The sequence below is a fragment of the Choristoneura fumiferana genome, chromosome 7 (assembly GCF_025370935.1).
Source record: "Choristoneura fumiferana chromosome 7, NRCan_CFum_1, whole genome shotgun sequence".
Lineage (NCBI taxonomy): Eukaryota > Metazoa > Arthropoda > Insecta > Lepidoptera > Tortricidae > Choristoneura > Choristoneura fumiferana.
Genome location: NC_133478.1, coordinates 14,038,897 through 14,064,714, shown reverse-complemented (window position 1 = coordinate 14,064,714; position 25,818 = coordinate 14,038,897). Strand labels below are relative to the sequence as shown.

General features: G+C 37.8%; 1 protein-coding gene across 2 annotated transcripts; it reads left to right on the top strand.

The window, feature by feature from the left end:
• Positions 1 to 505: 505 nt before the first annotated feature.
• Positions 506 to 24,603, top strand: LOC141429762 (forkhead box protein J1-like). Of its 2 annotated transcripts, none has more exons than XM_074090268.1 (9): positions 506 to 1,880; positions 7,890 to 8,104; positions 11,413 to 11,510; positions 12,869 to 12,933; positions 14,664 to 14,939; positions 16,040 to 16,114; positions 17,340 to 17,534; positions 18,167 to 18,529; positions 18,976 to 24,603. In XM_074090268.1, exons 2-8 carry the CDS (start codon positions 7,890 to 7,892, stop codon positions 18,302 to 18,304), a joined length of 1,062 nt encoding a protein of 353 aa, XP_073946369.1. In that variant the 5' UTR covers positions 506 to 1,880; the 3' UTR covers positions 18,305 to 18,529; positions 18,976 to 24,603. The 2 variants fall into 2 exon arrangements, with proteins under 2 accessions (XP_073946369.1, XP_073946368.1); XM_074090267.1 differs by lacking the exon at positions 506 to 1,880 and adding an exon at positions 2,385 to 2,560.
• Positions 24,604 to 25,818: the final 1,215 nt, after the last annotated feature.

The following is a 25,818-nucleotide window of genomic DNA, read 5'->3' as shown; positions in this document are numbered from 1 at the left end:
ATCGCAAAAGTGCAGTGCACTCAAAATTCTGTGGATATGCAAAAATTTACTAGTGGTTGATTTTGCACAACTCCGTTCTACTTCGTTCAGCCACTTCACATCTATTACCTAAGTGCTTGTAACATATTACAGGACCGACGCAACTCAACGATCTTTATGGTCTGTCCCTGAAATGAAGATACTAAAATGACAGTCTGAAATGTCAAAAGAAAAAATAATGTGGCCAGCATAAAAGGAACAGTGCTGCTCCATGATTTCGGTGTCGTAAATAACCGATAAAATGTATATTTTACGATAGCAAAAATAACATTATAGCATACAATATTCTACTTTCCATTTTGTAAATATAAAATGCACTTTTACGATAAAGTGATAAAATCTAAGCAAAGGTAAAAATACAGTGTTTATCACTTAGTGCCAACGTAAAAAATAATACAGAGGGGCTACTTCAAAATTAGAAAAACGAAGTTCGTATGGCACCGTCCCTTTCACTCGCGTGTTAAATAAGATAAGCGTCAGCGGGACGGCAACATACGGGGTTCGAGTTTTGCATTTCGTAGTTAGGGCCAGCTGGGCTACTACGAAATTTGAAAGTCGAAGTTCGTGTCGTTCCGTCCTTCTGACACTACTATTTAGTGCGGGGGTGGGAGGGGCGTTGCGGTACGAGCTTTGATTTTCGAATTCCGGATAAGGCCCTCAGTAACACACAACTTCATTGTTCATGTTTTTCGTATTCAAGTGGTATTCAACCGATTTTCGATACTTTACTCGTATTGTCATCGGATGTGATCAGTGCGTTTTCTCGTGTTATTGTTGCTGTTGACGTTATTTGTTAAATTTGTTGAGATAGACTTCTTATTTGTTAATTTTGTTTGGTTTTGTTTTTGTTGAGTTTTGTTGGATTAAACATGGACTCTGAGTAGCCAAGTACTTCGTCGCATAGACGACACAGCGAAGAAATACTTTCGCCTCGGAAAAAACGGAAATGTCAACCTCTTAGCAAAGCCGACAAGTGTATGGTTGTAAATACGTACAAATATCTATACACAGAGGCCAAAGAATGAAATTGAAACTTAAACATCAACATCTATAAAAAGTCGAAATATCTCGAAAACGGTCGCATTTTTATTAGACCTATTTTACCTTTTCTAGAATGTCCTAAGTGCCCTACATTTTAGTACATCACGGATCCGTTCATATCTTAATATTTTGCGACATACATACATAGGTACCTACAATATCTTTCGGTGATAACCGGTTGCGGCACATCACTATTTATGAGACGCAAAAAACAGGTAACACATGAAACGTCATTTTAGTATCTCGAATTATGGGACAGACCATAAAATATGAGTATAGTATTTTTTGAGAAGACCGGCAATTTATTCGCAATTCCACTTATTAAGGAAATAATTTGCTATCCGTGGGTGGGTGGGTGATGGTGATTACTTTCCATGAAGTGATCCGCCTGCTTGTTTTCTCCTATCATATTATAAAAAAATAATTTGATTTGTTTTAATATATACTTTTCATGCGTGCCATTAGTTACATTCGAATAGCACACCCGTTTCGTGTCTCTATCTATGTCGGTGTCTCTGTTGGTTGGCTCTGATCGTGTGTGATGTCCTTGATTGGAACGTAGAAGCTTCAATGTGGCGTCACGTAATGTCACTTTGACGTTGGGTAATGACAAATCTGCGTACTGAAAACGTGTATCCGAACTTAAAAATACAAATCATATGTTTATATGTAGGTTACTCTTTAGTTTATGGTTTGATTGGGTGTTGATTACGATACGAGCTTGGAGGACGCGGAATGCTGCTTTATAGTTTGTTATTTTAATTCTTATTAGTGCGATTATAACAGGATTTTTCTGAAAGGTGAGTGCATTTTCTTCATCCCAGCGTTTTTAGAATAACTTTCTTGATATTACCAAGTTAAAGTGGCACCCGTGACATCGTTTCGTAAAAGAATTTATTATTACGCATTTTGTATTTTGTTCCCTGAATAACAAGGAATAACAGAGTATAACGTTGCACCGGGCCGATTCGCAATCATGTTATGTTGAGCGAGCGGACAGTATCGTTTACATTCGGTTCTAAAAATGTGTTGGGACGCATGAGGAGCGTCGGGATCGGGATAGTTCGGGAGTCGGGTCGGCTGGCTCCTTCTATAAATGGAACGGGTGTTCGTGGAGTGGAGTCCTCGGGTCGGGTGCTCGGTGCCGCGTCCCTGCGTTATGTAACGGCCCTTGGCGTCGCGTCGCGTCTCCGTCGCACGTGCGATGCACGCGGCGCTTCCACGTCGTCGGGGGCACGGCGCAGCGAGCACGCGGTCGCAGTCGCCACCGACCCCAGTCTCCTAGCAACGCTGTTGACGCCACTACTGACCCTATAAACAGAATATCACCAAGCTTGTTATATCACACCACCCCACTTATTCGCGTAAAACACGCGTTGCTAAGGAGTCGAAATCATAACAAATTAACTGCCTTATGGTCAATTTATTAAGTATTCAATTTGTTGAACTTTTGTTTGCCTCATTCTCCCTGTTTAAAAAAGTGAGTATTTGTTGTTTCCATAATTAATTTACCTGTTGTTTGCCCTGGACCTGTGACCTTGTTGGTGTGTTAAAAAGGTGATTGAAATATTAATGCAAGAAAGCAGTGGTTTGCTTATAATGTAGGTGGGTTCAGTACCCTGTGGTGTCACTGCGGTGATGAAATCTATAAATAGTGCCAGACCTTTGTGTGACCTAGTTAACCGTTAAACTTCCTAAATGTGTTCTAAATTTAATTGTCACTGGGAAGCATTGCTCTTGTTTCTACTACAGCATATCTTTCGTAAATAAATGCCATTATATATCCAAAGATCACTGCAGCTAAATGTGCTGGTAGAATTTTTATATGAATTTAATTTACTGTTACTCCAGATTTTTGGACTAACAGCGAGGCATGGAAAATTTCTGTAAAAACAAAATTCTAATAGTGAGTGAACTCTATGAATTATTCTTACGGCTTGTACATTAACATATTTTTATTTCTGTACCAGAGACTTCAAGGCCACACAATCTTATGAAAATGATAGCTCAAATATGTATAATACAAGTAGACATAGGTACCTCAGATTTATCTTTGTTAAAGTAGCCAGAAATGATAATAAAACTTATCTGTGTGATAATTTAAAACTTCCAATGTTATTAATATTACCAAGGTACCTTTTCTGCAGTGTCAAAGGTAGTCTGTACTTTCCCGCTTCATTATTTTCCATCTAGTATTAAGAAATTTACTCTATTGATATGCATTACTTACATATTCATAACATGAAAAAGTGACACAGTGGAATGTTGATTCTCCCATCATGTTTGAATGATCTGCTAACAATGTGTTACGGAAATAAAAGTCTTAAATGTAGTAATTTATTGGAAATTATCTGAATTTGTTATGATCATAACAAATTCATAACAAGATAAAATCAATTTTGGAAGTCTTCACAGTAATAAACAAGGAAGGCATATTTACGGATTCCTTTTCTATCATTGCAAATTTGGAAGTTAAAAAAAATGTAGTCGACCAAGAAATTGGTTTACCGCCCTAAAGTTTAATGTCATTTGTAGCGCTTCAAAGCCTATTTTCACTCACAAGTTAATATGACAATCAGCTATTGCTTTATTTCTGAAGTAGGAACTGTCATTAAAAATGGTAAAGCACTTTCTTGATCATCATCATCATCATCGGCCTATCTTAGTCCACTGCTGGACATAGGCCTCTCCAGTTGCACGCCACTGAGCACGATCCTCGGCCTGTCTCGGCCAGTTTCTTGATCGACCATACTATATTGTTTAAAAAAATATACTTTAAAATTTAGAGACACTGCTTCGTTACAATATGCTTAACCCCTCATATGCTTTAGACACAGATCCATGACAAATTTAAGGCTATCTTATGTATCTTTTTAAAATCAGCAGGTTTTTGCGCTTATTAAAACTGTTGAGACTAGAAGTCAGTACTTTTTTTAGTTCCCTTCCTGCATACGAGGGGTTAAAATATTGTTTTAAACTTTACAATCTTCTGGTCCTTCTACCAATTTAGTGATTATAATTACTGTTTTTCTTTTTTTCTCACATCATTTATCATTCAGTCTCTCAATATTTCAAGTTCAAACTCATTTTCATATTAAACCTAATTGTTTTCGTTATAAAGTCCAATTTCAGTGTTGTAGAGTAGAATAATGTTTCCAAGTCACTTATTTATGTATGCAAGAACCAGCTTATTATTATAACTTTGTACTTGGCATGGTGATGTCACTACTAGAGGAGTTAATAGGCAATACAATCAACACTGTTTATTTTGATTTGGTAACGTGTTTGTTATGTTTTGTTTATGGTTCAGGTAGCCTGTTGGAAGTTTTCCTGTTTTTAAACAAAAATAAATATTGGATATTTTTTTTTAGTTTATTGCTGAGATTTCTTTTCCATCATCATCATCATCATCATCTCAGCCTAACATCCCTGATACTCTCGGACCAAAGCCGCGGACGGACGGACAAACAGACAGACAGGCATGGCGAAACTATAAGAGTTTCGTTTTTGCCATTTTGGCTATGGAACCCTAAAAACGGGCATGACGACCAAGTATAGTATTGTGGGTTACTGAACCCTTAGATCCTAGGTTCGATCACTGGTCGAGTTTTGTAACTGGCATATTTGGCTTTGCTTAGTTTATGAATGACTAAGCCAATTTGGTATAAATTGAATTGTCCCACAATATTCCTTATTTTATATATGCCATTCTACTCTGTCTACATGAGGTATCTCTTACGGACTAACAGTTATTTTGTTTATTTATGTTTATGGCTGTTACTGGGTGACACAAAGACAAGTTTATCTATAAACAAATTGCGTATAAAAACCTGTTACGTTCTTATAAAACGCGGCGGGCGCCTTATCTTGATTATATACCTATTTCTTTTGAATCTTATGATTTGTCATGCGTGGCGATTTTAGAATAATATTTATGCGAAGCGTGGACTTTATTTGACGGTCAATAGGAGGCACGTGTTCCAGTCGAAGTGAGAAATTATAGACACAGATAACGCATAAAAATAGTTGAACGGAACTTGAACCAGGGAACACGCGAGCTACAGTCCCGCTGAGTGACTATTTTCACTTTGAGTTTATTCCTTCAATACTTTTTACAAGTTATACACCGTTTTATCTTTATATCTGTTACTGTTAACTTTGATAGACGGCTCAGTTATACTTAGTTCATAGAAACTACCTGGGCCCAATTGCATAACAAATTACAAGCAAATAGTATTAGTGAATTTCAATACAAAATCGCTAATACTATTAGCTTGTCATTTGTTATGCAATTGCGCCCTGCTAATTAAAATTTAAACCACCGAAAAATAGTAGATTGTACAACAAGAGCATAAAACGAGCCATTTTACCCAAGCCATTCATATAGCCACCCGAGCCTGTACGGCGAGGGTGGATAGACACGTCGAGGGGAAAATGGGTTTAATGCTAGAGTTTTACACTGCTTTTCACTTAGATTGCCCGGAAATTAAATAGCAATAGTGGAACGAATAATTCACTTTCTATGTACCTTTTACTTTTTATGCATTATTATAATAATTCTATTTTTTTTTTTAATTTTACTGATTTATTTTGATTGATTTTAGTTTATATAAATTAAAAATTATTTAAAAAATATGTAGAAACTTTTTTGTTTGTGGCTGTTGACACCTGATTACCTTGGCCTAAAGTTGGTCTTAGACGAAGATTTTATTATATGCACTAGAGCATAAAAATTCATTTTATGTCGCCCTGATACAGCATAAACACGAACTTTACGAGCATGAGAAGTGAAAAAATATTTTTTGTAGCTTCACAGTCATTGGTGGATATCGGTTACACAGACACTCGTTCTGGCATCAGTTCTGTTCATAATTCTGGTAAGTAACCCTCTCATACAGACGGACTGATGGTCCAGACTGATGAAAATTAAACGTTTTCAATAATATTCGTCAATCCGATGTGTTAATCAAATGCAATCAGAAGCCCTATTGTTTCTAATAACTAAGTACTTTAACAATAGACGTTTCTCCACCAAAATGTCGTCGCGCTTCGAATAGCATACTTACTAGGGCTAAGTTTAAACTACGACACTATACTGTCGTAGTCTGAGCCTTAAGACGCATCGCATTTCTATCACTCGTCTTACAATGTGGATTTTACAAGCTTTTATTTATTTAGCTTGCCCTGTTTATTGTTGTTTTCGGGTCAAATCTTGCAAGTTCATTTTCACCTACTTCCAGAGACGGATGGTCGGATTGTCCTCAAATTTGGTATACCTACCTACCTAGTAGGTTGGATGAGTGAGAAGGCAAGCACAGTCAATAAAAAGGTACAGTCAGCAAAAAAAGCTTGCGTTTTTTTTTTTAACAGATACTTATTTAATTATTACGACGCCGAATAGCACAATTCATGGCTAAGGCATTGTCGCTCGGTCTCACTCGCATGCCATTACCTCTTTATGTAAACACGTGCATCGGCAACCATTTGGTGTCACCTACAACAATGCGTGCGGTCACTGTGCCGCGAGTTGAACTATTATGACGCGCGGAGACGCCGCGGCGTTTATTTAGCTTGACTATGCCAAGGCCGCGCGATGCTATACAACGATAATAACATAAAAACGTACTTTAACGTTTCCTTGTTACGTAAAACGTTGCGTGATGAGACGCGAATTTGAATGGTAATTAATAGCTGAACGTTTTTTGATTTAGTTAATACCGCTCCCGCAGACGTATATTCAATGTAATGCATGCTAAACTAATACAATTTTTCACCTTTTTTTTGCACCTTGGTTGGTACCGAATCATGCGTTTGTAGATTGGTTACTGGTGTATACTGTGGCGTTGTTACGCGCACTGTTACGTTCTAGATTTAGCCCTAGTCTTTATCTACGTATCATTGCGTCATAATCTAATTAAGGGTCTGGATTGTTTAATTTAGTAGATCTATTGTTCTACTTTAATTGAACTCTGTTCTCGGTGCATCGATGCTTGCTGTGCCCTTGCCGACCTTTGCTTGTTATGCATTCCGTAAAGTTTATTCGCTCGGGTAATATCGCTAACTATTGTTAAACATACTTACTCGTACACTTACTCAGAATATAAATACAGGTCAAGTAGGTAGGTATGTGTCGAATCTTCTAGATTTTTTTAATATCTATGTTGAGGAAAAAAGGATTGAATCCATCCGCCATAGATGCCTAAGAATGAGCGTTGCGCAACGATTCCTCAAATACAAACAGCCAAGTTGCTACGCTCGTTACTAAGGCTTTATATCAAGTCTTAGTTGGATAAATTGTAAGCTGAATATTTTGTACAATGTTGGTGCATTAGTGAGAATAACTGACAGCTTAGTGCTAGCTGATCTACATAGAGTTTTTATTTTATAATAATTACAGAAGACAGGTCCGATCAGTTTAAGAATGTGGGTGCCACGGAAATAATTGAAGACAGCATTTCTTCACTATATTAGGACTGGTTTCAACTATATTTAGTGAATTTACTGTAGGAACGAACTTACTACGAAACATTTTGAGGTACAGAATTCGGTACAGCAAAAACAGAGGCTACGAGTATATTGTCTAACGCACTCAGACTCTGACTCTCATTATCGCATTCAACGTTTCTTTCTATCACATGGTTAAGAGTGAGGTTAGAAAAAGATGGTGAAAAAGATCGCGCGTGCCCGTGCTTTGGACATTACGGCCCCCTGTTCTGAAACTTAATGCAACTGTGTTAAAGTCTTGTACGATAAGGGAGGGGACAATATTCTTGTTTGTGTTCTAGTTAAACTATTTTTTGCACCAACAGATGGCGCCAATGCGCGGTGAGCGAGGTGGTTCCCCGGCGCGGGCCGCACGCGCATCCCTCCCCCTCCCCCGCCGTTTGATACGTCAGATCGCGCGGCATGTCGCCTCCAGCGGCAGGTCGCTGCGGCGTCTGGAGGTCTCAGGAAGAGTCATCGACAACTTTGACGACATTGAGGACGCTAGCGACGAATCAGATCATGAAGTGGCGCAGCCTGCGTAAGTTTGTCAAGTTTTCATAACGATTCTAGTTCCATCTAGTATTAGAGAGAGGAACTACTGCGTTGCTTGTGGTCGCGTACATCACGCGCTGATGTGACTGATCGAATGCTACTTCAAAAGGCATTAATAAAATCGATGATTATAAAATATTCGGTCAGACCATGAGCTGGTGCAACCTGCGCAGCTGCGTATTAAGATGATGAGAAGGTTAGTAGCAAGTTGACCAACTGTTTGTGGGATTGTTGAACCGAGTCAAACGCCACCTGTTATCGAGTAGCAGAACTAAGAACCCACTTAAACAAAAACAAACTGTTCAACAGCGCACTTTTATTTGAAAGGCCTAAAGTACTTGTAACAGCATTCACAACCTTTATTAATCAGTTGTAAACATTAAGTACAACATTATATCAACAGTATCTCTCCGATCGGACACGCAACTGATACACGTGTTGGTAACAGCGTGACACTATCTCGAGATAGGCCCGTCCTGGCGCCCAAACCAGATAACACCTTATCTGAGACCAAATTACAAGTGAATGTCACCTTACAATTACCCCACATTCGATGAACACACTTTTGTTAGCAAGAAAGAGGATAATTAGTTTGATTTTTCGTACTTACGTCAATAAGTGCGTGTGTTGATGTCAAAAAGTTTACAGCAGCCAAGCAGCAGGGTATGCATAGATGTATGCTTTTCAAAGACTTAACATTGTTTTACTGAACATTGTCTAGCGAACTTGGTAATTTCTGCCAAAATCTCCTTAAGTAAAGTAAGAACAACAAAAGACAACTGAGACATGCATGATATTGAAACATTACCGTCCCTTATCAGTGTTTACTACGATCTTGTGTAAACCGAGTGCTGACCGACTGACCATGTGACCATGACTCGAGATTATTGGCAAATAAGACTTTCGCTATTTCATATGGACTATTTCATACGGATCCATTTTTAACTGACTTAAAAAAAGGAAATCAATTCAGTCTAATTTCGGTACAATCTTAGACATGACATCACAGCCAATGGCAATGGAGCTCTACAATCGTCCGTTACGACTTAATGCTGAGGTACTGACGTATCACTGTAAACAAGACATTCTGCACATTAATCTTGGAATAGTACCTAGTAGTTGAAAAAAATTATTTCAAAAATCTAGGACGACTAATGCAACTTGGGTTTTGTCTAAAGTGTGCTAGACTTCATTCGACTCCTCCTCCTCCTCGAAGTCCTCTTCTGTAGAGAGACCATAGGTAAAACGGAATCAAACCACTAAGCCACCACGACTGCCAACACCACCACCGACTGCCACTGTTGCTACCACGTAAAGAATATGAATTCAACGAGGGCGCTATTTTCTACGTAACTGTCGCTTATTTTAATGGAAATTCGCTTATTTATAGAAATATTTATTTCCTGTTTCAACCGGTTTCTACTGTTTGATCGTGGAACCAACGAGGAATGTATATGTGTCTTATCTTACTTCTTACTAATATTATAAACGCGAAAGTTTGTATGGATGGATGACTGGATGTTTGTTACTCTTTCACGCAAAACTACTGAACGGATTTGCATGAAGTTTGGCATACAGGTAATATATACTCTGGATTAACATATAGGTTATCCCGAAATAATGTATGGTTCCTGTAGGATCAAGTTTTAAACTACATACTAATTCGTCGCGTCCGAAAATATGGAATGCTAGAACTAGCAAAAGATCAGAAAGTAAACTGAATATTTAGTCATTAAGTGATACGAATAGGTGGTATGCATACTAAGAATGAGTCCACTGCAGTCATCATGAGATCACCCGCCATACGTAGTTGACTGTTCATACTTATTTATCTGTATGTGTGTTATTACTATTGCTACGTGCACCTTGCGTAAGGTTTATATGATAATATCCTACCACAATACTACAATTGCTTGTCATATAAGTATTAAAAAAAAGAGATGAAAATATAATTCGGAAGTACCGTTAGCACAGCAGTGCAACTGAATGAATATAATCATATGATATCTTCATAGTTTAAGTGCAGACACCTATAGATAATAGATTTACAGAGCATACTTCATCATAATCAGTCACCATATATTTATTAATGACTTACTCTATTCTTGATGAATACTGTTTCACTTATTTATTTTATAAAATATATTACAGTATTTGACAAATTTATCATTATTTTCCACATAATTTTCATGTTATTGAATCGAAACCTATAAAAATTACATTTGGAGAAATATATTCGGGATCATTACATCATTTGTATTTTATTTAACTTCGTAATATAATTTAAATATTGGGTAATAATTATAATTTATATATTTTTTCCCCCAATCTTTACGCCGTTACTGAAATAAGTATATTCATTTACCTAAGCTGCACACACTGCCATTGACAGTGTTATTTCTTGTATTAATTCAATAACAATTGCTCAATCTCTATTTGAGCTATGAGTAGCCCTATTTGATAATAATGTTAAAGTTCAAGTTTGAGATGCCAGTTATTTTTTACAACTATTTTTGTCGTTCGTACGTTCACGTGACGCTGGAAATGTTGCAGTTCGTCACAGATAAATTCGTTGTCAGATATGGAAAACTATAAGGAGACTTCCTTCTTTGGATTGACATTATCTTTGAAATAGTCGCGTGTAATTTGGGCTAAGAGGCATTATCAATCAATGCCAAAATCCGTCATGAAATTCTACTCGTAACAGAAGGGTATGTTATCAATTTCGGTGGGTTAGTAGGTAATATTGCGTGGTGATAATGATAAGACGTCAGTTTATTGAGATTATAATGTAACAAGACAAGAGGTAGCATGCGATCTGAAAGGTTTGTTGAGATATTGCGATTTGAAAAGCAGCATCACTACTTGGAACGAAACTTATTTAAAGGCCTTTTTAGGGTTCCGGAGCCAAAATGGCAATAACGGAACTTGTATAGTTTCGCCAAGTCCGTCTGTGTGTCTGTCTGTCCGTCCGTCCGTATGTCACAGGCATTTTACTCGAAAACTACAAGATGTATATCAATGAAATTTGAAGTACAGATGTCTTGTCATAGCCGCTATTTAGTTCTGTAGTTAAATTACAAAAATAAATATTTATAGGGGGGGCCACTTTTTTTAACACGCATGAACGTGTGGCACATAGTTCGACAGCTCTTTTGAAAAGATAGTAAGGTTTCTCAAAAACTTTTTCGATTAAGTAAACCGTTTGTCCAAAATATGGAAAGGTAACGCTTAATAAATAATTTCAACGAAAATTAGTAGGGTCGGTTTAAAAATGGTTTTTTTTTTGCTCAGAGTGGCGTGCGGCGGCAACGCCGGTAACCTACCACCAGCGGACCACGACGACGACCTGACGAGCCTCAGCTGGTTGCAAGACAGGAACCTACTCAGAGGTGATTAAACTAGCATTAGCAACGGCTAGCACGAGCGGCGACGTCTACGAACTATTGGAAGACGTCGATTCGGTACGCAAGCAACTGAGATACTCTTGAGAATATTTATCGAAATGCCCTCGCCTTTGTCGTACGTTATATTTATGCTTTGTTATAAAATATACATTAACACAGGTGATGTAACGTACGTCCCTTATCTCGGAAATACGAATGTGAATCTAGCGAGGACAGGGCGCAATGACGCTCATTGGTTTGATGATGATGAATGTAAATAATCCGACTTACTACGGTCAATATAGACATTTTATGTAATTCCGACAAAGCTAAATTTTGGTGGAGACCTTGGGTACACCATTAGGAATAAAGTGTCAAAAGTCCCCATTGATCCCATGTGTGCTTAAAAAGTTATTTGGGGTCAAAGATCAAAATTTGAGATTTTTTTTCGTAAACGGTAAATTTTATCAGAAAGCCTAGGCACAAATTATAAATCTTAAAATTATCTACAAAAATGGTCCTTATACTTGTTTTCTAAGAATATCCATTCGAAAAAAAAACCTCAAATCTTGACCTTTGACATGGGACCGATGGCGACCTTTGACATTTTATTCCTAATGGTGTACCCAAGTCCTCCACCAAAATTCAGCTTTGTCGGATTTTTGTAATTTGACCACTACTTTTATGACTAAATTGTCCGGATTAACTCTAATATTCGCGGATACTAATTAATTATCCATATAGGAATTTAGATCGGATTTTTTATTAAGTCAAAGAAAAATTTGTGTTTTAGTTGCGAGTAGTTGTAAATTTGGTAGTTTCATGCATAGAGTCAAAAACGGAGGTTCATACTCTTATTTAAAGATCTCTAAAAATTTTCAGTCCTAACTTTCATAACATTTTTTTTCCTATTCAGTGAAGTTCTAGTTTAAAGCTGCGTCTGTCTATTGTTTTTAAATAGGTCATACCATTTATTTATTACGGGTAATTGACAGATTTTTTTACTTTTGATAGTCAATCATTTGCGAATGCGAATTTAATTCAAATATTGAAAAGAGTGTGAAATTCGTTACATCACTATTTCTCACTTTTAATAAAAGTTATAGTCTCAATCAGTTGCATACTTTTTGGATAAATTTACTCAACTAATAGTTTTAGGCTTCTGTTTATAAATTTATGATACTAAGTATTGGCCACTTGGACACAAAAAAGACGAAATCCAGCTAGTTTATTCAAAAGAAAACGCTTGTCATCCAAAAGCCCCTGTCTCATGTACGTGACTGAGAAAAACAACGCAAAAAAACGAGACGATGAATGGGACGCTGTTTATCTCAAAAAATAATACCTAATGTTTCTTGATGCAGGAATCAATTTAACCAAAGGTGACGTGGAGGACACAAAAATGATCGGCAGCCAAGTCATAATAAAGGTAAGTTTTTACTTGATTGTGTAATTGTAGTTGTGATTGACACAATTACAATAACGACCGTTGTTATTCTAAACATGATTAGAAACAACTGCATGCTAGTTTGTTTTGTTATTGTTTCAGGCGGTTAGGTTGGTCCCATTTAGACTATGAATTTTAAACTTTTACTTTGGCAAGGGTTGTATTAGGGAATAATGTGCCTTCCATCTTCTTTAGTTGTAAAACCGTTTTTACTGACTAATACACCCGTAGCCAAAACAACTATGGGTCGGTTCACTGGCCGTAGATTTAGAAAATTTGGACTGGATATTCCTTTTGTACGGCAAACGTAAATTCCTACAGAATAGTGAACTACCGTTTTCACGAGAGTAGTATAAAAGTATAAGCTTGTAATTCTTATAATTTATTTTATGCAGATTTCCAATGGTAAGTTAAGTAATGTGCCATCGAACTAACTGAACTGTGACCCATGCTTGCATATTCCGTATTTGGTCCATGATTGATTGGCACAATTGAACTTCGATCGATTTACTTTCGATCGCCAGAAATATGATTCTATGCTGGATGTAAAACGAAACTGTTGTCAATCGCAGACCGAAATGAGGTTACCTAAAATCTCAAAAGTGGATCAACTCGGTACACTACCGACTGGCATTGAGTCGGCGGTTTCGTTTTCGTTTTTACGTAGGCGACATTGTGTGTTGACAGAGTCAATATTTAAACATGTGTGAAGCGTAGCAATTCACTGTCAGTTTAACTTAACTTGGTTACGTAAGCTCAAACAGGAATGCTCGTGCATTCTGGATTAACAGACTTGAATACAGACTTGTCGTGACAGATGGCAGATAGATCTATTGTAAAAGCTTTAACAATGTTTGGATGTTGAATTATGATTAGTACGAATTCATAAATGCAACTTCAGATGCACTTAACACGTATCAATCAGGAGATGTCTTAGACGGAATGTTTAGATTAGAGATGCCACTACTACTACTATTTGGTATTCCATCTATTCGGCCATTTTGTGTAACTACGAAAAGTACCACATTATTTACTCAAAAAAAAATATTTTTTCAGCATTTGTTGACAGCACCGATTTCGATTTTTCTCCTATACCACGCGCCATATAAATCTACCTAAAAGTTCATTACTTAATACTCAGTTTTGACGCATTTTTGAGATAAATTTTTTATGCGACGTCTTTACGTTACTCCCGGATTGTGTTCGAATCGCTTAACGGTATAGTGCCTATTCAATTATTGGAATTATACCTTTATAGTTTTTGTGGTACTAGTCGTGGCAATTAACTTTTAGGCAAAGTTAGGCGGCGAAAGGTATAGATTATCTATAAATAGGTTCTCGCTGTACCTCCATAAATTCTGTCAGTTTTGGATACATTTGGTGACAATTACTTGTAAGGGTCTGCGGTCCGATCTTTGCCTACGTACCGCACGCATTACATAAATATTTATGTATATTTCCTCTTTTTAGTTTGTAGTGCGTTCCACATTGGCCAAAAGTAGAAACGAACGGAAGAAAAAAAGGAGGCTTTTGCCCAGCATTGGAACACACTACAATTTTTAATAATTTTGATTTTTATTTATTATACTTTTGTGTGCATATGCCATGTTGCCCGAAATAAGTGATTAAATTTACCTACTTTCCATTGTAGCGCCACCTATTTCAACAGTCACTCTTGATTTACCAAACTTAACCCTTCATTCTCTCGTCAGACGGAGGCATCGACGCCGCCCCCGGCGCCGCGCGCGGCGTCCCCGCCCCGCACGCCGTGCAAGGCGCCCCCCTCCCCGCCAGCCGCCCACACGAAGCCCCCCTACTCCTTCTCCTGCCTCATCTTTATGGCTATCGAAGCCGCGCCGGCGCGCGCGCTGCCTGTCAAAGAGATCTACGCGTGGATCGTCCGGCACTTCCCGTACTTCCGACATGCGCCGCAGGGATGGAAGAACAGCGTGCGGCATAATCTATCGTTGAACAAGTGCTTCCATAAGGTGTGTATTGTGCCCGCAAATACTGATGGGCTCATCAATGAACTACAAGGGCGTTTTCAAAAAAACGTGTACCTTTTCTTTCAAAATGTATTTAATTTTTCATATAAATTTTATGAGTTTGTGACGCCCACACCGTGTATGAAAAAAAGAACGTCACAAAACTGCCATTTTTGATTGGCACATTATTTTAAACCATCGGAACCGATTGACTTTAGATTCTGAGTAGAAAAAACCATATTATTCCGAAATTGAAAAAAAAAGAAAGAGAGGGTACACTTTTTATTTTCAATGCCCATACACAATTACTTTGCTCACCCACAACCTAACGATAGCTACGTCTATGCAACAAATGTATATTAATGCAGCTCCTCTACCTTTCATACTGTAAGAACTCACAAATCACACAAACCCAACTATCACCACCATCACACCACCAGACCAGTCCACCCTTCTGGTAGTATGGTGAACGGTTGTGTTGCTCTGTTGATGGACGCTGGTTGACTTTGAAACGCGTCATCGTAGTGTGATGGTATTGATAATTGGGCTTTTGTGAAATGTGTGAGTGTGTTCTTTCTTACAGCGTGAAGGCAGAGGAGCTGCGTGAACACACATTTGTTGCATAAATGTAGCTATCGTACGAGCGAGCAAAGTAATTGTTTATAGTCCATTGATATGGACTGCCTGAAATGCCTGATACAATAAATTTCAAATAACGTTTCAATCTGACTTTATAAATGATAGTGATCGTGAACGATAATGATATTTCTCAAAAAGTTGTCCACCTATAAAAAAAAAATCTGTCACTATTTCAACACAAAAAATAAGTAATATTGTGTTTAAATATAATACTACACTTTGTGGTAAAGGTGATAAAAAGTCAGATAGGCCTTGTTGGTGGATCTCTCCAATATAAAATTACGATTTTTTCCTCACATGATTTCGTGAAGTTTTCATGACGTCAAAAAATTTGGATGTTTTATGCAGTTTGTTTTATGATCTCGTCCTTAGTGTTAATAATTTGTTGACAAAACTGATTTCTTGTTAATTTCATGACGGGACACTGTTTTGAGAAATACTATAATGTCAAGTTTGTTCCACAGGTCGCAGCCGCGCCAGGGCTCGGTAAGGGGTCTCTCTGGACGGTCGATCCCCAGCACCGGTCTACTTTATTACAGGTTTGTCAAAACTGTGCACATTTACTATTTATTTATTTTATTTATTTGCTGTGGGCTAGCAACCTGTCACTATTGTACCGATTGTGTCAAACTTGAAACCTAAAATTGCTAAAAGTTGCTCCGAAGCGGTAACGTTTCGTGTGCTTTGCGTACCCCATTTGGGAATACAGGCGTGATGGTTGTGTGTGTGTTCTAAGTATACTTATAGGATATTTATAACCCCCGACGCAAAAAGAGGAGTGTTATAAGTTTGACCGCTATGTGTGTCTGTCTGTCTGTGGCACCGTACCTATTAAACGGGTGGACCGGACCGATTTGAATGCGTTTTTTTTTTTATTTGAATTCAGGTTTTTTAGCAAACAATACCGCTTCAGAGCCACTTTTAGCAATTTTAGGTTTTAAGTTTGACAGAAACGGTACAATAGTGACAGGTTGCCAGCCTGTCGCCTATGGTATACCTAAACCTAATATCCTCAGTCGTCTCTTACGACATCCACGGAAGAAATGAAGAGGTGTTATTCTAACCCGACACCACACGGTCCTATTCTCAGATCTACCGAATATACAAAACAAAAGTCATAAAAATTTCGGTTTCGGAGGCATTTGCTCACAAACATTGCAATGTGACGCGAGAATTTTATATATTAAATTAGTGGGATGGACGTTACAGCACGCTTGACATTCCAGTTCTTCGTTAATTGGCGTAGCTACGTAGACGATTTCATAGTTGGAAGGAAAGAAAGAAAGAAAGAAAGAAAATACATTTATTCGGAAAAGTAACAAACTTGAACGATTACATAAATAAATAACACAGACAAGGAAAGCAGTTACAATTCACGAAACGGACCCACCTCAGCATAATGCCGGCTCAGGAGCTAGCGCTGGTCTTCCGGTGGGACCGTGAGGCCGTCATTGCAAGCTGCGCGCACGACCGGACCGTGTCTATTGTGAACGCGACCGTTTAAAGTCAGCGCTACCAACACAAGCATGTCATGTGCATGACATTGACAACTGACACGTCCAACCATACGCTCAGCAAGCAAGACGAAAAACAAACAAACAATAACAATTTTCAATTATAATATACAATATGTAGCGATATTAATCGAATAGTGTGAAAAAATGGTTAAAGTGGTATTTTTTATAAGGATTAGAACCTACAAATAGTTTCAAGCAACAGTTGCTTGGAAGGCATAGTCAATATTTAAAATGTCCGATTGTCCAGGCGTTCGGGCGGCAGCCGATCCCGCCGGTGGCGGCAGCGGCGGAGGCGCCCGCGCCGGCCAAGAACTCGCCGGACCCGCAGCTGTTCCCGTTCCTGGCGAGGCGGCTGCGCGCGCGCCCCGAGCCCGGCGCCGACGAGTACCTCGCCGCCGCCACCGTGCTCGCCATGAAATACGGACCGGCTGTCTTGCAACAGGTCTGTTTATACACTGTGTGCTACAGCAAATTCCTATACCACAAACCCTACAAGTAATATCTTAAATAAAATAGTCCCACGATACTTAACACCAATTGACCTAATCCCAAACTAAGCCAAGCTTGTACTATGGATACTATTGTGGAACGTATTGTATGTGTATTATGGAACGGATAAACATACTTATATAGATAAATACAATATTAAACATTCAAGACGTGAGAACAAATCGTCGTCAAATGCTGCGACAAGTGCTGTAATTCTACGTAATTCTCAGCTTATATGCGAAAACATAAACCTCTGTTGGGAAGAATCGGGCAAGAAACTCAACGAGGTATATGTATACGGTATGGGACCAATTAGTACGGACATGCGTTGATGGCGTGTGCAAGCGTGGCTTGGCGTCGGGTTGTAAATGGTATGTCCGCACCTTTATATGTGAAAGTGAACGAATTAAAGGACAGCTAAGGTGGTGCGGACACCTTGTGCGTGTGAATGATGGTAGACTCCCTAAGGCCGTATTTTATTCTCAATTAAAAGAAGGAAAGCGACATGGCATGGAGGACATCATCTAGTTAAGATGGGCCACTATTTATCCTAGCATTTTTTCCATAATGTCTGTTTGTTTGCAGCTGCCTCCAGCGGCGCACCTGGTGATATCGCGGTGCGCGCGCGACGAGCACTCGTACAGCGGCGGCTGCGAGGAGCGCCGCACCGCCGAGGCGCTCCTCAACCTGGCCGGCGTCTGCCCCGAGCCCGCCCCCAGCTAGCAACGGTAACGTAACACACACACTCGTACAGCGGCGGCTGCGAGGAGCGCCGCACCGCCGAGGCGCTCCTCAACCTGGCCGGCGTCTGCCCCGAGCCCGCCCCCAGCTAGCAACGGTAACGTAACACACACACTCGTACAGCGGCGGCTGCGAGGAGCGCCGCACCGCCGAGGCGCTCCTCAACCTGGCCGGCGTCTGCCCCGAGCCCGCCCCCAGCTAGCAACGGTAACGTAACACACACACTTGTACAGCCAAAAAGTTAATCACAAGTTTCTATCAATTAACTGAGCCGTCTCGTTAACGGAAATAAAGAAAAACACGGTGTATATTATTTTCTTAGGGCCCTAGTGGCGACCACATTAGAACGACTAGTGGCCGCCTCAAGTTGTGGACGCGTTTCTTCATACATTTTTTTCTTCACACCGAGCGTTTGAGTGGCCGCGTCTGAGCCACAAGCGTTTTGTCGTCCAACCCTCGCGCATACACGACCACAGTCGCCAATGCTTTCTATTCTAACCTCAAGTGACAACCACTGGTGACTGCATCCAGGTACCAGTGGCTGCCATTTGGTCTGACTGGACTAGACTCGATTAGTAGTAGCGTTTGGCGACGACTACTGGTGGCCATAATATGAGTGAGCCCTTACAAATTGTTTTTTTTTTTTTGCGCAGGTCTCCCCGGTAACCGCAGCCGGCCGTTCCCCGCCGGCGGCCGGCGCGCGCCCCGCGCCTCGCGACCGCCGGTCCGGCAAAACCTAGGTGATACTGCGCTATCAGTCTACGAGATCGATTCGCATACAATGACGCGCGTGATTCGGTAAGAGCGAACCTGGTACCTACCCAAATGTTGCCACTAGTAATTAAATCATTTTCGAAAAACTAATTTGCCAACGAGTTGAGAATATGGGCGGATGTTCGAGCAAGTTCTATTTTATAGAAGCATGCAGCCGTCTATGCCTTCCTCATTTATTTCTGGATGTCAAAAAGGCAAATATAATTGCAGATAATTTTAAAATTATAGTTGCTGATACCTGTTGCGTGAAACTAGTGGTGACACTGTTCAATTTTCACCTGTAAAACTGTCTATTAATCTCCATATCAAACAAAAAATATGTAATGTACACATCTGAAACTATAATACTTATCGGATCATAGCAAATAATTCATACTTAGTATGCATAACCTTATAATAAGATTCAACTTTGCGACAAATACGTCACTGGTAGTACAGTGTTTAATGATAGCCTAATTTATAATTTTATTGTATTTTATTGTACAATTGCCATCGTATATATCGAAGTGGCGGACGTCAAACATATAAATATAATCTGTACAGTGCGTTAAGCGTTTTTCAAATGTTTTTGAGGACCTTTACCTACGGAATATCTGATGGCGATAGTACGTTTGTAAGTTGGCCGAAGCGCCTTGTTATGATGTTGAAACATTTTAATTATGTTGTACTGCTCAAGTTTTTGCTTTTTAGTAATCACGAAATCTAATCTAAGATTAATATTTATATGAAACTACATGATATCGTTTCTCAAAAAAAAAAGCTGTTCGGCTAGGGCAAAGCTCTATGAAATCGATGAGTAATGACCAATCATTGTATATTGTTGGTTCATGAGTTCTTAGAACGTTAAAGTATTTAAATTTAAATTGTCGCGATTATGCCGCGTGAATTAATAGAAAAAAAGTTTACCATTCTCTAGTCCAATGAAATCCACCCCTGCCCGAGTTGTATTGTTTATCGATTCGATATCGAATAATACCACTATCTTTAGGTATGAAATGGCTCACTAGTTAGAACCTCTCTATTTTTCCATTCAATTTAACCAATTTGTAATATAATACATCACGTCATATTAAAATAGCAATTCTCGTTGTTTCGTGCTATTTTAAAAATAATTACAGCTCTGCATTATAGACGAGTATAGTGATAGTTGTGATACTAACTTCTTAGTGCTCATCTGTAAAGAGAATGGAACTTAGTTACTCCCTTAAATGCATTTAGGTTTTGTCCCGGTTATTAGTAATTACTCATTATTAATTATAAGAAAATATTAATATATCATAATTGAGGTAATTTAATAAGCGTTACCACATTTCCGTCTGTTTTAAAAGTATTTCGTTCAATGCCAAATGTTGCCAGTATAATAAAGAGAATATTACTTTTTAAGGTGTTGCACCACTAAATTAAAACTAAAATATAACGGAAATGTGATAAACTTTAGCTTTAAGTTAAATTTGCATTCTATTTATTTAGCTTTGTCTGCGGTTTTATTGATATTTTTAGCTGAATAAGTTAAGTTATGATAATGAATATTTATTTGAAAGAAAAAATGAGCAATAGAAGTACTATTGTGATAAACCTACCTTCATAGTTATTATGTGATCTGAACGGATGCTATTAGCACAATGCGCGTCTTAATAAATAAGAATGCTATATTTCTATTTGCGTAGAAGTCGCATTGAACCCTGGTAACGGTAGCATTCTTTTACCTAAGTGTGTATATAATATTTGTGAAATAGTGCAATAGCCATAAGCGAGATATTATGTCTTCATAATACCTAGTTCTATTTACCAAGTCCAAGATTTTGATGGAATGAAATAATAATTATTGTGTAGGAAGAACCACGCGGGTCTTTTATGGGGGGCTTTTGTGAGAAATTTATGTATTTAAAAAGTTAATATACTTACCGGTATCCTTTGGAGGTTTGCAGGTATTATTGCTTTACCTGTAAAAAATGTGCAGTGTCTGTCATTCATCTGACAATATTCTCTCAAACTCTGTTCGAGTAATACGCAGAATACTTATAGTTGTACGACACTGGTCCGCTTATGGTATTCAAGAAGCTTGTTTTCTGCAATATTCCCGTAATTTCCAATTGAAATAGTTGATTTTACTCACAACATGTTTCCTTTCTGTTCACTGTGTCACCGCCAAAAATAAACGTAAGCAATATTTAAAAGTCACCATTAAATAATCGTTCGGACTGAACACAGACAGCTATAATTTAACTAAGGTAGCGTCGTAACTATAATTTCTATTCAAAAAGCAATGGATTGCGAGTGAGGAAAAGTATTATTCACTGTGCTTTTAATTTTATAAGGACAGCCACTCGCTAAGTTCCGTTCATTTTATTACAGCAAAGCTGAAAATGAAATGAAAATAAGAGTTTGCCGTTCATATCTTGTACCACTATCTTCTTTTTTATTTGATGCTGACTAAAGAATCCTTGATATTAGAACCTGCGTTTCCACCAGAGATGTGCGAGGAAAGTCTTTGTTATGAACCAATAGAAATGCTTCATTTACCTATCATCGCTCCGCTGAGCTGTTTCCACTAGAGCTGCGCGAAGCGAGGATAGGTAAATAAATAAATAAATATCACAGGACGATTCACACCAATTGACCTAGTCCCAAAGTAAGCTTAGCAAAGCTTGTGTTATGGATACTAAGCAACGGATAAGTATAATTATATAGATAGGTACATACTTAAATACATACTAAAGACCCGAGAACAAACATTCGTATTTTTCATACAAATATCTGCCCCGACACGGGAATCGAACCCGGGACCTCAAGCTTCGTAGTCAGGTTCTCTAACCACTAGGCCATCTGGTCGTCTAAGGTAAATGAAGTATTTCTATTGGTTCATGACAAACACATTCCTCGCACCGCACATCTTTGGTGGTAACGCAGCCTAAGAAGCAGATGATTTTACAAAGACCTCAAAATACTGTTCATGTCAATCGAGTCGTGTGTGGGTGGATCTCTTAGAGTGCTTTGTTTGTGAGGATATAATATGTGGGGACAAATCATAATTAACAGATTTTAAGTGCCTATTCGCGTTTATACTCTATCGTACTGTGTTAGGGAGAAATGAACCGACTAATACTCAATCTAAAAACATTACTACACTAAACCAGGGGTCGGCAACGCGCGGCCCGAAACCTATTTCCTTGCGGCCCGCGACTGTTTTTCTAATATCACTTATAGTACCTACCTACAATAGATACCTAGGTAGATATCTATTAGGTACAAAATTATCTTACAAGTGCGGCCCGATTTTACCTATTTTTCACTATGTGGCCCATGTCTGTCAAAAGGTTGCCGACCCCAGCACTAAACAATATCAGTTGAGACATGAAAGGACTAAATTCTGGCTTGTATTTAACGTCCTTATTTCCATCGGTAGGGCGAGGATCGAGTAATAGAATACACCAACTAAATGATAACATGTGCATGTGATAACTCTACAGATAGGATATAAGATACTATTTCACTTGGGCTTACGCACTTGGCACTCCGCCAGTAAATATCACTAATTATCGTATTTGTTTCTATAAATTAAGTGGTTGTAAGTTTTGTAACGTACGTGTACGTACGTATATTTGGTTTTTTAGTTGTTTTAAGTTTTAATTATGAAAGAAATATAAAAGTTATGCATAGAAATATTACTAGACTGAAGCAATGACTGATTTGTGATGAAGCAATATTATTTATTAGTGAAATGATGAATAAATTTTCGATATCACGGGCCCCGAGTTGTAGAAAACTTATTCATGTTACCTATTTATTTATATGGACATAATAAAACGGACATTTTACGTCGCATCTCATTTTTTATACAGGATTTTCTTGGTTTTAAATTAAAAAATAACTTTTAGGCTTGTGATGCACTTTCTGTAGTAAGGGTGTTTCAGTGGATTTTTGATCAGCTATTTTTTTTTCCAAAGATACTATGGTAAATGACGTGTTTTGCTAACATTTTCAAAACAACTTGTTTCTATACTTTGTTAAAAAATTACATAAAAAGTAAAATGTTTTTGAAAAATTGTTCAGCTAATGAGCGCCTAATAATAATTAACTCAATACCGCCTAACACCCTTACTTAAAGTCACACTAATCTTCGCTTTCACATAGGATTACGTCACTAGAAAAAGGGGTAGTTAAACTGCCACAGGGAAATCATTTTACTGCCTCACTATTTGTTTATAAAAAGGGTTGTAACAAATTCAGACGCACTGAGTTAAAAACAACCGTTTCTATTAGCGACGTAAGTATTATAAATTTTAAACCAATAAAATAAATAATTTATATTGTTTTCTCACATTCGTTTCGCTTCGCAGCAGGCAAGGGATGGTAGCTGTGCCAAAATATAATACTGTTGTACCGTGTAACAATCAAATTCAAATAATTTGAATGTATTTACATAAATCAAATGTACTATGTAACGCATAGATTAGGTGATAAGTGATATAGTAATGTGTTTTAATGCTAAATATAAATACATACAATTTTGCTGTATTTAGAGGCGTCTTCCATCTTACTCATTATTTCTCATAGATAACTTTCTGTCGGGGAGGATGCCCATGTGCTTGGTTTCAATCAATTTACTTCAATAGCAGATAATAGTTGTACATCAAGAGGTATCGGTGGATATTTTAAGATGTATAAACAGAATGTTTTAGGGTCCTATCTTCCGTGGCGCGACGGCGTCTCCCCGACTAACTAGCCTTTCCTTCGGTGGTATAAGGAACGTAGATAAAACTTTACAGCAATAATTAGTACCTAATTGTAGTAGTATTTTGCTGGTAGATGCTACTTATTATAATATGTGTGATACATTACATTGCGATTTGTTTACATCGTGTGCTATATTTTTCGTTTCGTAAGCTTGAACAATTTAGAAAACCAATCAAGAATGTTTACATTTTTAAATTGCTCAAGTATACGAAATGTCTTTTAAAAAAACGTTATATCGATATGATATTAAAATTGTTGCGGCTTACAAGTAATCGTGAAGCAAAATAATTTTTACCTTATTTATTATATTTAAGTTATGTAACACTGTTATTATTTAGTTTTAATCGGTATTGGTTTTCTGAAATGAGAATGGTTAAAAAAATCTTCTCATCGTATTTTAATTTTGTTTTTAAGAAATTGTTTTGTGGCTCGTGTTTGGGTGTTGCCACTGTTGCCACCAATAAATATTTTAAAATTCATACCGAATGGCGTATTGCTTTTATACGGTGTGTAATGGACGCTGTAATTAATTCATTATATTTAATAGTGGTAACACCATTGCTTGCTTTTTCTAGCTCTAGGTTGATATCTCCGAACTATATTTAAGTAAACAAATTATTGTTGTTGTTGATATTTTTTCCGGCTTGTAAAACACCACTCTTTATTAATATTATTGCTATTGTTGAGAGTTATTACCAAATTATTATTTGTCCTAAAATCCTTTTTGTCTTTGTACATATCCATTAATAAAATTATGTACTGAGAATAAACTATTGTTTGTTTGCGTCGCAAAATAATTCCCTTTTTTAGAGTAGAGTAGACAACACTGGTAACGGAGTTGGAAATTAATAATGTCGCGTGTAAATATGGTCCTAAAATTATCATGCAAAGTTTTTGAGCTTGTTTGTCTTAAGCCTCATTCACATTTATGTCGTGGTGTGTTGTGATGCTCTCTGTATCTCTCTCTCTCTCTCTCTCTGATGTATGAAACCGATACCGTTCTGATGCGTCACGACACAACACGACAGGATGCGATGTGAATGCGGCTTTACTCTTTCACGCTAAAGCGGCTGGACAGATTTAGATGAAACTTTGTATGTAGCTAGCTGGATCCCTGGAATAACACATAGGTTATTTTTTATTCAGATGTTTCCTTCCACGGAGTGGGAACGTACAATCCCAACCCAAATTCTTAAAACACGTCTTTTGCATAATGTCAGCTATTTAAAATTGTCTGTCTCCAATAACGACAGTTTTATTGTATAATGTTCGCTTTTCAGAAAGGGCTTATTCTCAAAATGTCAGCAACCTCAAAATATCCGCCTTCTTATAACGTTGGAATTCCAGAAAAGTCTTATTCCCAAAATGTCTCCAATCATGGTCTTCAAATTTCATCTAAATCGGTTCAGCGGTTTAGCCGTAAAAGAGTAACAGACAGACAGACTGAGTTACTTTCGCATTTATTAGCATTGATTTTAGTAAAAAACTAAACTACGAAAATCCCTTCGTTCGGGTACGAAACCGATTGAAAACGAAAAATATTTTCTAAAGCAGTAATTTTATATTATTATTTTATTTTATATTTATGTTATCAAAGAGTAAGTATGCAAGCAATTAAACCTTTTACATTTAGAACATTGATTTGAAAATAAAGAAACATTATGGGAAAACAAACATAACAAGACTATAGCCTATTTAAAAAAGTTAACATATCAGGAAAGTAGAAATTATGGTAATGCTAATATTATAGGAATGTAAACATGAATAGACGACTTCCTGAGATTGTACACATTTTAAATAGCAGACATTTTGAGAAAGCTGACAAAATAGAAGTGCTAACATTGTGAAAACGCAGACGTTTTGAGAATTGTGCATTTTAGGAAAACAGACATTTCATTTCAGGCCTGAGCCGTTTCCACCAGAGATGTGCTGTGCGAGGATGTGCAAATGAAGCGTTTCTATTGGTTAATAAAAACACATCCTCG

Coding starts and splice junctions, on each gene's coding strand:
- LOC141429762 (XM_074090267.1), top strand. CDS start 2,495: ATGGTCAATTTATTAAGTATTCAATTTGTTGAACTTTTGTTTGCCTCA. Junction 11,511..12,868: donor AGACAGGAACCTACTCAGAG/GTGATTAAACTA, acceptor TTCTTGATGCAG/GAATCAATTTAACCAAAGGT. Junction 17,535..18,166: donor GACCGGCTGTCTTGCAACAG/GTCTGTTTATAC, acceptor GTTTGTTTGCAG/CTGCCTCCAGCGGCGCACCT.